The sequence below is a fragment of the Esox lucius genome, chromosome 13 (assembly GCF_011004845.1).
Source record: "Esox lucius isolate fEsoLuc1 chromosome 13, fEsoLuc1.pri, whole genome shotgun sequence".
In the NCBI taxonomy this organism is placed as follows: Eukaryota; Metazoa; Chordata; class Actinopteri; order Esociformes; family Esocidae; genus Esox; species Esox lucius.
Genome location: NC_047581.1, coordinates 36669207 through 36681550, shown reverse-complemented (window position 1 = coordinate 36681550; position 12344 = coordinate 36669207). Strand labels below are relative to the sequence as shown.

General features: G+C 46.9%; 1 protein-coding gene across 4 annotated transcripts in view; it reads right to left on the bottom strand.

The window, feature by feature from the left end:
* Window positions 1–12344, bottom strand: part of dab2ipa (DAB2 interacting protein a) — an 81448-nt gene that overhangs the window by 6877 nt on the left and 62227 nt on the right. For all 4 annotated transcript variants that reach the window (XM_034296483.1, XM_020052852.3, XM_013136948.3 and 1 more), the window contains 8 exons: window positions 6837–6981; window positions 6018–6162; window positions 5570–5806; window positions 5147–5348; window positions 4824–5014; window positions 3776–4697; window positions 2534–2686; window positions 258–460 (listed from right to left, as the gene is read on the bottom strand). In XM_034296483.1, coding sequence (XP_034152374.1) covers window positions 258–460; window positions 2534–2686; window positions 3776–4697; window positions 4824–5014; window positions 5147–5348; window positions 5570–5806; window positions 6018–6162; window positions 6837–6981 — 2198 coding nt within the window. The remainder of the gene's footprint in view (window positions 1–257; window positions 461–2533; window positions 2687–3775; window positions 4698–4823; window positions 5015–5146; window positions 5349–5569; window positions 5807–6017; window positions 6163–6836; window positions 6982–12344) is intronic.

Below are 12344 nucleotides of genomic sequence, written 5' to 3'. Positions count from 1 at the left end.
ACAGTACCAGTCAAACGTCTGGACTCACTTCAACTGGATGGGTGGGTGTGACCAAACGTTGTGACTACAGTACCAGTCAAACGTCTGGACTCACTTCAACTGGATGGGTGGGTGTGACCAAACGTTGTGACTACAGTACCAGTCAAACGTCTGGACTCACTTCAACTGGATGGGTGGGTGTGACCAAACATTGTGACTGGTGCCATATGCCCCAACGGTCAGCTACATGGAGCCAGCCCTCAGATTCAAAACCGCACCTGGTGATGATGCTCTTCATCTGGAGCTCCTTGTCCTCCTGCTGGCGACGCAGGCGCTCCTCCGTGTCCTCCAGACGAGCCTGGTACTCCAGCAGCATCTTCTGGGTCTGCTCGTCCTGGCCACTCAGGTGACATTCATACTCCTCCAGCTTCTTGGCCGACAGGTGCAGCTTCTCTTGCAGAATGGCGATCTCCTGTTGGTACTGGACACCGGACAGAGAAACAATTACACACAAACACCTGTCATTCTGAAATCTGCTTTCATTCAGAGGGGATGACCCAGGCTGTATATACTTAATGAAAGTAATGGAATGCCCGAGCGGCTTCTCAAGCAGGATCATGTCAAGCTTTTAGGCACATTTCCGCTGTCTGGGAAATACTGTAAGCATGTGAAGTCAAAAAAGGAAATCAAAAAAGAAAATAATTCCTGCAGCAGTAACCAAGCTAATACTATTGTTCAGGAAGTCTCAACAGGGATTTTATTTCAACAAAAGCACTTAGAACATGATCCAAATGTTTAATGATTGAACATTCTGTTCTTGTGTTCCTTTTGGTTAAACATTAGTTTATTTATATTATCTTGAATCTTTTAGGTTTTGATAGAGACATGGGGAAAGATTGTGTTTTTGCTGTAACAGCAGCACGTTAATGGAATCCATGAAGTAACAGTAGATGAGCACTCAAGGCAGCAGCTGGACAGTACATTTTTTACCTGTCTCACGAAAGTCCTGAACAAAGTCCCCCAAAATGCATTTGTATAAAGCACTGTCATATAAAAAAAAAAACATGAAAAATATATCTCCATCGCTGAGAGTTTAAAACAACAAAAGTCGTTTTAAGCAACAAGTATTGAACAGGACATTGAAAGCAAGCATATTTTTCTTTAGCTAAATCTCCAGGAATAGTTAAAAAAAATTTGAGTCTAATGGCATTCAAGCCTGAACTAAATTTGTAGCAAATTCCACTTCTGTTAAAGCATGAAATCTTAAGGTAGCCTTTATAAGCTCTTAACAACTTTAGGTATATCTAAGAATACCCTAAGGATTAAAAAGCCCTTTAGGTAACTTCAGCTAAGGATTTTATAATGGGGATTTACTAGTAGTTGTTAGAAATAATCAACAGTCATTTGATCACTATCATTAAAAGGGCAGTGATCCAATATGCAGACCTGAACAATTTGAAATATCACCAAACCACCTCTTAAAAAATAAAAGTTGTCTTTAAGCTGAAATAATAATTAAAACATATTTTCAAAATAAAAGTTGTGTCAAAGCTGAAAGCCAGTTGGTACGTGTGATGAAGAGTCAGTTCATGTTTGTCTTCAGCTTGTAATTCTCTGCAAGTGCCATATGTTCCTGGTCTATAATTCATTTAAGTAGCTAGGGAAATTGGCAGAGGGAGGGCACACTCTTGCCTTGTCACCACTGTGCCTTTTGAGATATGGCTTCTCTTGAGCTGTAGTTCAGTCAATTCCCATCGTTGGACTAATTAAACTTACTATAATTACACCAGCAGTATATATCACAGGGCTTCTGCGTGGTGTATCATTTTTCATACCACTTCAGCAGCAATTCACCCAGTAAAATGAATTCCAATCATGGACAGTCCTTTCAGAGCAGAAAGTAGAGATGCAGGAGTGTACGGCTTTTCGCTCTGCAGGACATTCACTTCATTACTGACAATCAATAGGAACCCTAAACTCAGACATCGACAGCTTGCGTTAAACCTGGTGGCAGACAGCTCAGTGTTTGGAGGATTGGGCGATGACCAACATGTTGTTGGTTTTGAATCCCCAAGCTGACATGGTGAGCTGTACTCCAGCAAGGCACATTACCCTTATTTGCAACAGGTTCACCACCAATAATGATTCATCCCCTGGTAGTAAGCCACTCACCACCAATAATGACTCATCCCCTGGCAGTAAGCCACTCACCACCAATAATGACTCATCCCCTGGCAGTGAGCCACTCACCACCAATAATGACTCTTCCCCTGGCAGTAAGCCACTAACCACCAATAATGATTCATCATCATAGCAGGTAGCCACTCACCACCACCAATGACTCATCTTCATGGCAGCAAGCCACTCACCACCAATAATGACTAATGTCCAATTCATACCAGTCACGTGAACCTGTGGAACAGGACACACATCTGCCCCACATTCTGGACATTATCGTTCTGCCTCCTTTCGATCCTCTGCTAACGTAGCTGTGCCGAGGGCCACTGCACATCAGCATTATGCCAGGTTTTACCAGACGCCCAAAATGAGTTACCTTTTCAGTTTGAGTGAGTTCCTCTATGTTTTGGAGGTCTTCCCTGTGTTTGGTATCTGGGTCAACTCCCTCATGGTCTAAATACTGCACATTCATATTCAACAGCCAGGCAGCAGTTCGGTCCAGGGCATTGGGGTTCACAGGGGAAGGAGCCTGGTGAAACACACACACACAGACACACACACAGACACACACACAGACACACACACAGACACACACACAGACACACACAGACACACACACCTTCCGGTAAGTAATCAGGAAAAAGTGCAGCAGGGGTAAATGAAAGTTGCATGATGACAATCACAAGATACAAGAGAATGCCGGTGTATTATTCAGTTAAAGGACGTCTGAGGAACAACCGGGATCCAAAAGGGGGGGGGGGGGGGGGGGGGGGGCAGAGCGTTGGTCACATTGGTGAATGACTGCTTCATTACACAATCCCCACATCTGGGTGTCACATCCCTGGAACTCGGATGAATAATATCTTTGTTTTAAAAATACATTTACAATCAGTGATTATATTGATTTATCGAAATGCATAATGGTCCATTTAGTCTTTTTCATCCAACACCCTGGTGTCCTGTAATGGCCTCTGTTACTTTGCCAGTGACCCAGTAACGGCCACACACTCACAGAGAGAGACACACAAATGCTTCCAGACCAGTGACAAAACTGATTTAATTGAACAGGACAGGCATTAAATAACCACACTGCTGTCCCAAGTCAGACAATTCATTGTGCGTGTTTAATCTCCTGACGGTTTCTTGTTAAGAGCTCAGTGCCTCCAACACCAGGGTTCTGGGTTCGATTCCCACCGTGAGCCGCTATGAAAAAGTATTCAAATATATGTACTCACTACTGTAAGTGGATCTGGATGAGTGTCCACTAAATGACCTCAACGTGAACCAGCTGAAGCCTGTGGCCGACCCCTCCAGGCTTCCTGTGCCGTGGAGCCACTGGCTCATCAAGACTGGCTGTTACTACAGCTCACTGAGGCCAGTGGGGCTCTCCATCCATCCCACCTCCACCCACCGACGCCGTGATTCGGACCTCCACCCAGGTCATCCCAATCCCTCTGGACCAAAGACGCCGTTACCCCCGGCGCCAGGCTTCAGCCGTGTTACTACGGACATCTGTCGCTGGCGGTGGAGGGTTACATAACATCCCACGAACGGCTTACCCCCCCACCCGAAAGCCGGCAGACACCGGGGCTGTGTGCTGATGTCATGCTGTACTCACTTTGTGTGCCGTGTGCTGCTTGGTCTCAGGACTGTCCCCTTTGGATGACGACGACTGCTGCCTCATCCGGGTGCCGCCATTGGGCCCCCAGTCGGGGGATGAAGACATCATGCTGCCACTGGAGGGGCGTGGTCCTGGGTAGGCCGTCTGGAGCATGTTGGGCGGAGTCCTGCCCCGGGTGACGGGCGGAGGGGGCTGGTCTATCCTGCGCTGGGGGCCGGCGCTGTTCTGCCGCGGCACGTTGGACGGGTGCTGTGGCTCCGTGAGGGACAGCTGCCGGCGGGCGGTGAACTCGCCGGAGCGCCGCGCAAAATCCTCGGCGCCTCCCCCGCCACCTACCGCCACCCCCTGGGTGAGGAAGACCCCCGGGTGCTTCGGGGCCTCCTCCGCGTTGTTCCCCTGGGAGCTGACCGAGCTGTGGCCCTCGGAGCCCGAGTCGGCCAGGGGCCCCCGGGGGGAGACGCTCACGGTCATGCCGGTGGCCATCTGGTACACTGGGTTCTGGAAGGAGAGCGGAGCCAGGAGCTGCGAGGGCCTCCCAGGGGCCGGGGCGCTGCCGTCCGTGTTGGGAGTCTGGCCCGTCCTCCTCAGGGTGGGACCGGCGCCAGGGCCGGGGATGAGGCCGGGGACGAGGCCGGGGACGAGGCCCTGAGTGGGGCGGGTCGTCCAGCACCCGGGCCCAGAGGGGGACTGGCTGTCGCCGGGGGCGGCCGGGCCTGGGGTGCTCTCCGGGCTGCGGCCGTCCTGTAGGTCCACCATGGACAGACTCTTGCTGCCGTTGGGGAGCTGCGCGTCGGCCTCGTTGGTCTCCGAGTAGCTGGAGCTCCTGGCCGGAGACTGCTGGACCCCCGAGTTCCGTGTCACGAAGAACAGGTCCTTGTTCTCGGGAGTTGGGGACGGCAGCCTGGTGAAATCCACCAACCTGCATGAGGACCACATCGCCAAGTCAGGGGAATTCCTGTGGTCTCAGACGGGAGACTCTATACAGACGAGATCTATTAAGATACGTTTTCACCAGCAGGACGTTTTCATTAGGAGGCCTCCATACCCAGACAGCTCGCTGTCCACGACCATCTTGTGGAGCGGGAGGCCAGTGGAGAGGCTGCACCCTGCCAGGGGGAGGGGGGGAGAACCCATCCGTTCCGTGGTACTGGACACTTGGACTCCAGACGGGTTGGTCAGGGCTGAGTTCACGTCTCTCAGGATACGGGCCAGCGGACCCAGCTTGGAGGCTGTGCTCTGCCGAAACACACAACATCCAGTCCACACTGACATCACCTACAGACTATAGCAACCATCACGCTCAGAATCAGTGTGTCTAGTTGGGGGGTGAGGCTGGCATTAGAAAGGTGGGAGGTGTTATTCTGGTACCTGGTCCAGTTGGGACACCGCCTCGGCCAACAGGGAGTGCAGTGTGGAGAGCTCCCGGCCCAGGTCGATGTAACCCTCGAACCCGGCCGTGTTGGAGATGGTCTCTGGGTTAGAGATCTCCAGCAGGAAGCGTTGCATGTTGGTCCACTCGTGCTCCAGGAACTGGTTCATAAAGGACATGTACTCCTCCTTGTTACCAAACCTGGACAGACACAGGAGCCGATTTAAAACAGAGCAAATCACGCCGTCAGATGCTTGTATCGTAACGTTTGTATTACATGGACGTGCGGCGAGCACACCATACCTCCCCCCACCCCGCACACCCCCGCCCCGCATACACCCCCTGCCCTGCGCACACCCCCCGCCCCATACACCCCCCCCCCCACCCCGTGCACACACACACACACACACAGCTGCACTCACTTGGTGAAGTTGGCGAGGTTCTGCGTGACCTTGGCGATGAGTGTTAGGGTGCGTGCGGTCCGGTCGTCGGGGTACTCCTGCATCAGGTTGAAGAGAGACGGGGACATGACGGCTGGACACAGGAAGCGCAGGAACAGAGAGGCGCTGATCAGACGCTCGCTTATGTCAGGCCGACCACGACTGCTGCATTCCTGCCTCCAAGAGGCAAACACCTCCTTCAGCTCCCGTGGAAAAACACTGCGTGGAAACATTGGTTGAGTAAAGAAGTGTCACCCTGGGTTAAAATACCTTCCATGCCGTGCTGTTTTGAGCAACCGTGTGTAAAGCTGTTTGTGTTTTGGGTTTTTTTGTGCCTAATTTTAGACAATAATGAGATCTCTGAGGGATAGTTGACAGCAGAGCCTGGGGGCTAATGCTAGCTAGTTGGTGGGTAGGTGTTGTTAGTTACCGGTAGGAGTCGATGATCTTGCAGAAGGCCAGCTCACAGCACATCTTCAGGTTGCTCTGGTGCTCAAGAAGGTCTCCTGAAGAACACTTCCCTGGGTCCACCTCACAGTTCTCGTCTGACTCGTACAGGGCTTTGATGAACTCACCTGGGAGTGGGACACAGACACAGTCTTGGGGTCATTACACTGGCTCTAATCTCCCCTGTAGGTCTAGGTTTCTGAGGTAATTTAACTGGCTAAATAAATTACCTTCAGATTCAATTTCAGTTGGGATTAAAATCTCTACATATAGAGTAGAGATCTGCAAGGTTGCGTAACACTAATTTAATGCACACAGAAAACTGGTGCTGCCCTTTGCTTTGACGGTTTACTGTGTCATACAGTAGATGATCATCATAATTCATGTCAAACATGGTTAAACATTTAAATAAACATTAGTCCCCTTTGTTGTGCTCCTTTTGGACAAGCTCGTTCTATTCCATTGTGCATGGTCACAGACATCAGATCAGAGCTTCCAGGTTCAAATCGCAAGATCCTTTGTTCTTGCTACCCCGCAGCCAGACTGATGAATTGCTTTCTCTGCAAAAGAGAAAGTCTTTCAAGGGCAAACATCGCCAGCGAAAGAGCCCATAGTTCTCTGACAGTTCTTTTGTTCCTGTTTTATCATCTTTGGCGATAAAGTGGGCCAGTCAACCTTCAAGGACAAATAATACCCACAGTACATCTGCCTACTACTCCACGTGTTCATGACTCCAATCCCCTCTAAAATACTTTGCCTCTCTGCTGTAACACTTTAGTGGGTCCATTTGGGTGTTACCTACCTAGTGCATCCTGCAGGTATTTCTGCCCCACCAGCTTAAGGTACTCCTCGATGGCTTTGGTGGCCAGCGTGTTCTCCCTGAAGATCAGCTGCTCGTTCTCCCCACAGCGATCCACTTCCGACATCATAAGGTCAGTCAGGAAGTCCTGAAAGCAAACATATTACAGTGTTTTCCTTCCTTCCTCGTGTGGAATGCATTAAGGTGGTCAGTGATTGGACAGGCAGAGGCTGATAAAGGCTGCATAATGGAGACAGGCGACCAGCAGGGCAGCTTTATTGAGGTGTGTGACGTGATGTGGCCGTGATATCGGCAGAGCTGCAAAGAGACCCTGAAAGGCTCATTGGCTTGCAATACACTCCATCAACATGATCTGTATTGCGGCATGTGAACAGAATCTACATGAATAAATAACAGTGTACTGCTCTGCTCCACAGGCCTGATGATGAGTCTGACTGACATGGAGAGCTGTGGATTCGTGAAGGGAAGATGGAGGCAGAGAGACAGAGAGAGACAGAGAGAGACAGAGAGAGAGCGTTTCCTCTCTATGGAATCCTCTGGTCTGTTCCAGCATTGACAGACTACATTCTCTTCTATTTGAGGCCTGGGGGTGTTAGTTAGCATAAGGCCATACAATACATACTAATGGGAAGTCACTCAATAGAAATAGGCTTTTGTGGTCATCCGCAAAACTGCACAACCTACTTCATGCATGCTCAGGTATTTTTGAAGGTACACTTAAACAAATGTCCTTGGTATGTCCAGATGCACACTCAATCGCCGTAGTAACCAACCCCTACCAATACCACAGCAAAATGTTCACATCCCTCTGGTGGGCAATTAGGAAGACCATCTCCTGCAATGCTGGACAATCTGCCCTGTATTAACTGTGTTCATACATAATAAAAATCCATGGCAGTGGACATAAACATAATCTAGCCATGATATGTATAATATTTAGATAAGCTAAATTAGCATACCTTACCTATCTAGTGTACAAAAGCTAAATTGGTACAGTAGTATTTTTAAATCCTTTCTTATAAAGAACCTAATAGGTCAATTGGAAGTCTTTTCAGACTCATCTCATTTTTATGTTGAAATACATTCCAATATATTGCAATTATTTAGCCGACAAGAAAGTGGCACAGGGCAGTAGGTAGAGTCACAGGGCAGTAGATAGAGTCACAGGGCAGTGGGTAGAGGCACAGGGCAATAGACAGAGGCACAGGGCAGTAGATAGAGGCACAGGGCAGTAGATAGAGGCACAGGGCAATAGACAGAGGCACAGGGCAATAGACAGAGGCACAGGGCAGTAGACAGTGGCACAGGGCAGTAGACAGTGGCACAGGGCAGTAGACAGAGGCACAGGGCAGTAGACAGAGGCACAGGGCAGTAGATAGAGGCACAGGGCAATAGATAGAGGCACATTGCAGTAGATAGAGGCACAGGACAGTAGACAGAGGCACAGGACAGTAGACAGAGGCACAGGACAGTAGACAGAGGCACAGGTTAGCGTGGTGAATCAGATGGCAGTACATTGAGTCACAGGGGAGGAGATTGAGTCAGAGGGTAGTAGATTGGGTTACAGGGCAGAAGACTGAGTCAGAGGGCAGTAGATTGAGTCAGAGGGCAGTAGATTGGGTTACAGGGCAGCAGACTGAGTCAGAGGGCAGTAGATTGGGACACAGGGAAGTAGATTGAGTCCTGATGTAGTAGACATAGTTACAGGGCAGTAGATATAGTTACAGGGCAGTAGATATAGTTACAGGGCAGTAGATATAGTTACAGGGCAGTAGATTGAGTCCTGATGTAGTAGATATAGTTGCAGGGAAGTAGATATATCTGAAATTGCAATTTGAACATGTGCGATTTCAAAACCGCAGAAAGATGTGATTTTGGCTTTTTATTTATTATTATTATTATTATTATTAAGCACTCATACCACACATCTTCCCCTACCTTTTTCTATTTTAAGACCATAAACATTTACAATTCAAATGTACAGCCATATGTCTCAAATCGGTTAATCAAACTATACAATACAGTGTTCTGATCACGCCTCTCACTCCTCCTAATTATTAAAAGTGAGTGAAAGAGAGTAAATATCCCAATTCCGTGATTGCTATATAACTAACGAAAACCTTAACGGGACAGAAACCTTGAATGTAGTCACAAAACAGATGCCACAATTTAATGTAGGCCAAATATAAAAAACCCATAAGACACTGTTCAGAACAACACTCAGCAACAAATGCCATCACAACAAACAACAAACCCTGAATGTTTTGTGATCATAGCAACGTCTCTGGAGTAGCACATACTGAATGCTCAGTTCGCAAAGATTGTGAAGGGTTCATTCTGCTGACTAATTTAAATAAAAACATTTGTTGGATCACAGAGTTTGTGTTTTATTGCTGTTTAAATGTAGGCTGTTATACATTAAGGCTATTTGAAACATGTTTGGTAGCTATTCTATATGGCTGGAATTCGGGAATTTTAACGGCCATATTGGCTGATTTGATAAAACAAATGAGTTGATGCAAAAAATAAGCGACTGACGCATTTGTCTATTAAATGTAACAGAGTAAACTCTGACACCTTATTGCCAGTTTTCAAGTCAATTCGCAAACAGTCATAAGATGTGTGTTTCTACCATGCCATACTTCAAAACTAGGATCGTAACAAATAGTTCTGCTTTGTATTTTATTATTTCTTAAGATAATTAAAATGTTTAAACAAATAGTCTTGATTTCTGTGTAGACTATTGTTGTATTTCTTCATTAAAATATATTGTAATTATATCAGTGATGAAGTAGCAACTTAGAAACACTTCGCTTTTTAATTCATTATAACCCTGTTATGTTAGGAAAACATTGTGAACATGTACTGTCGTTTAGAAAACGATTTTCGAGAACTAATAGCATGTTCAGCGTTCTAGCTCCCCCATGTGTTTGGAATAGTGCATCACAGTTTGACACGATCTACCTGATCTTACCGCGGTAAGAAAACACTGTAAATAAGTAAGCGACATCTGTAGTCACAGGGCAGGTAGATAAGAAGCTAAATGAGACCCCTTTGCGATTCAGGGACCCACGGTAGGATGTGAGGTCCATGGTCAAAGCTGAGGCTAGTACACCTTAGGTAGAGTGTGAGGATCTCACCCTGGTCTAACAAAACTACGATTAGTAGACTTACGGTAGGGTGTGAGGATCTCACCCTGGTCTAACAAAACTACGATTAGTAGACTTACGGTAGGGTGTGAGGATCTCACCATGGTCTAACAAAGCAACAGCAGTTTAACAGAGCTTAAATTACTCTACTAAATAACAAATCATGGGGGTTTTGTACATACACACTATTATGTATATTTTTGCTTTAAGTATTTCTCAATTCTTACTGCGTAGATGTTGTGTGACATGTCACAAGAATTTCATTGTTCAGAATGAGTCTTTTCTATTCAGAGCATTTGGTAAATAAAATACTTTGACTTTGAACAAGCGCACGGCACACCGACGGTAGCATTTGGTCTCACTGCATGGTTGTACTCAACAGCGGATGGAGCGGGGCAGGAGTTAATGAGGATGTGTAGGCTAATTATCACAGGGGTTGACTCCCCTTTCCTCCCTGGCAAAGACAGAAGACAACACAGTAGCTCCAGGCCAGAGACGTCACCAAACCTGCCAAAGTCTCGGGGCTCGGACAGAATGTCATGGTCTGAGTGATACGGGGGGGGGGGGGGGGTTTACATACAGTGGGGAGAACAGGTATTTGATACACTGCCGATTTTGCAGGTTTTCCCACTTACAAAAATCCAGAAAATCACATTGTATGATTTTTAAGCAATTAATTTGCATTTTATGCATTACATAAGTATTTGATACATCAGAAAAGCTGAACTTAATATTTGTTACAGAAACCTTTGTTTGCAATTACAGAGATCTTACGTTTCCTGTAGTTCTTGACCAGGTTTGCACACACTGCAGCAGGGATTTTGGCCCACTCCTCCATACAGACCTTCTCCAGATCCTTCAGGTTTCGGGGCTGTCGCTGGGCAATATAGACTTTCAGCTCCCTCCAATGATTTTCTATTGGGTTCAGGTCTGGAGACTGGCTAGGCCACTCCAGGACCTTGAGATGCTTCTTACGGAGCCACTCCTTAGTTGCCCTGGCTGTGTGTTTCGGGTTGTTGTCATGCTGGAAGACCCAGCCACGACCCATCTTCAATGCTCTTACTGAGGGAAGGAGGTTGTGGGCCAAGATCTCGTGATACATGGCTCCATCCATCCTCCCCTCAATACGGTGCAGTCGTCCTGTCCCCTTTGCAGAAAAGCATCCCCAAAGAATGATGTTTCCACCTCCATGCTTCACGATTGGGATGGTGTTCTTGGGGTTGTACTCATCCTTCTTCTTCCTCCAAACATGGCGAGTGGAGTTTAGAACAAAAAGTTCTATTTTTGTCTCATCAGACCACATGACCTTCTCCCACTCCTCCTCTGGATCATCCAGATGGTCATTGGCAAACTTCAGACAGGCCTGGACATGCGCTGGCTTGAGCAGGGGGAGCTTGCGTGCGCTGCAGGATTTTAATCCATGACGGCGTAGCGTGTTACTAATGGTTTTCTTTGAGACTGTGGTCCCGGCACTCTTCAGGTCATTGACCAGGTCCTGCCGTGTAGTTCTGGGCTGGTCCCTCACCTTCCTAATGATCATTGATGCCCCACGAGGTGAGATCTTGCATGGAGCCCCAGACTGAGGGAGATCGACCGTCATCTTGAACTTCTTCCATTTTCTAATAATTGCGCCAATAGTTGTTGCCTTCTCACCAAGCTGCTTGCCTATTGTCCTGTAGCCCATCCCAGCCTTGTGCATGTCTACAATTTTATCCCTGATGTCCTTACACAGCTCTCTGGTCTTGGCCATTGTGGAGAGGTTGGAGTCTGTTTGATTGAGTGTGTGGACAGGTGTCTTTTATAGAGGTAACGAGTTCAAACAGGTGCAGTTAATGAGTGGAGAACAGGAGGGCTTCTTAAAGAAAAACTAACAGGTCTGTGACAGCCGGAATTCTTACTAGTTGGTAGGTGATCAAATACTTATGTCATGCAATAAAATGCAAAATAATTATTAAAAAAATCATACAATGTGATTTTCTGGATTTTAGATTCTGTCTCACAGTTGAATTGTACCTATGATAAAAATGACAGACCTCTACATGCTTTGTAAGTAGGAAAACCTGCAAAATCGGCAGTGTATCAAATACTTATTCTCCCCACTTTACCGACATGCTCAATTTAATGCTTTATGGTCAGCTCGCCCGACAAGCAGACATCTTTGCACAGTTACATGCATGCTTATGCAAAGCCATCAGACCCAAAATAAAAAAAATACTTTTGAATAATTGTTTTTGGAATTGGATCAAAATAATAATAATAATAACTTGATTTGTATAGAACATTTCTAGTACAATTACACAGTGTTTTACACAAAATAAAAAAATATTATTACATTTTTTTA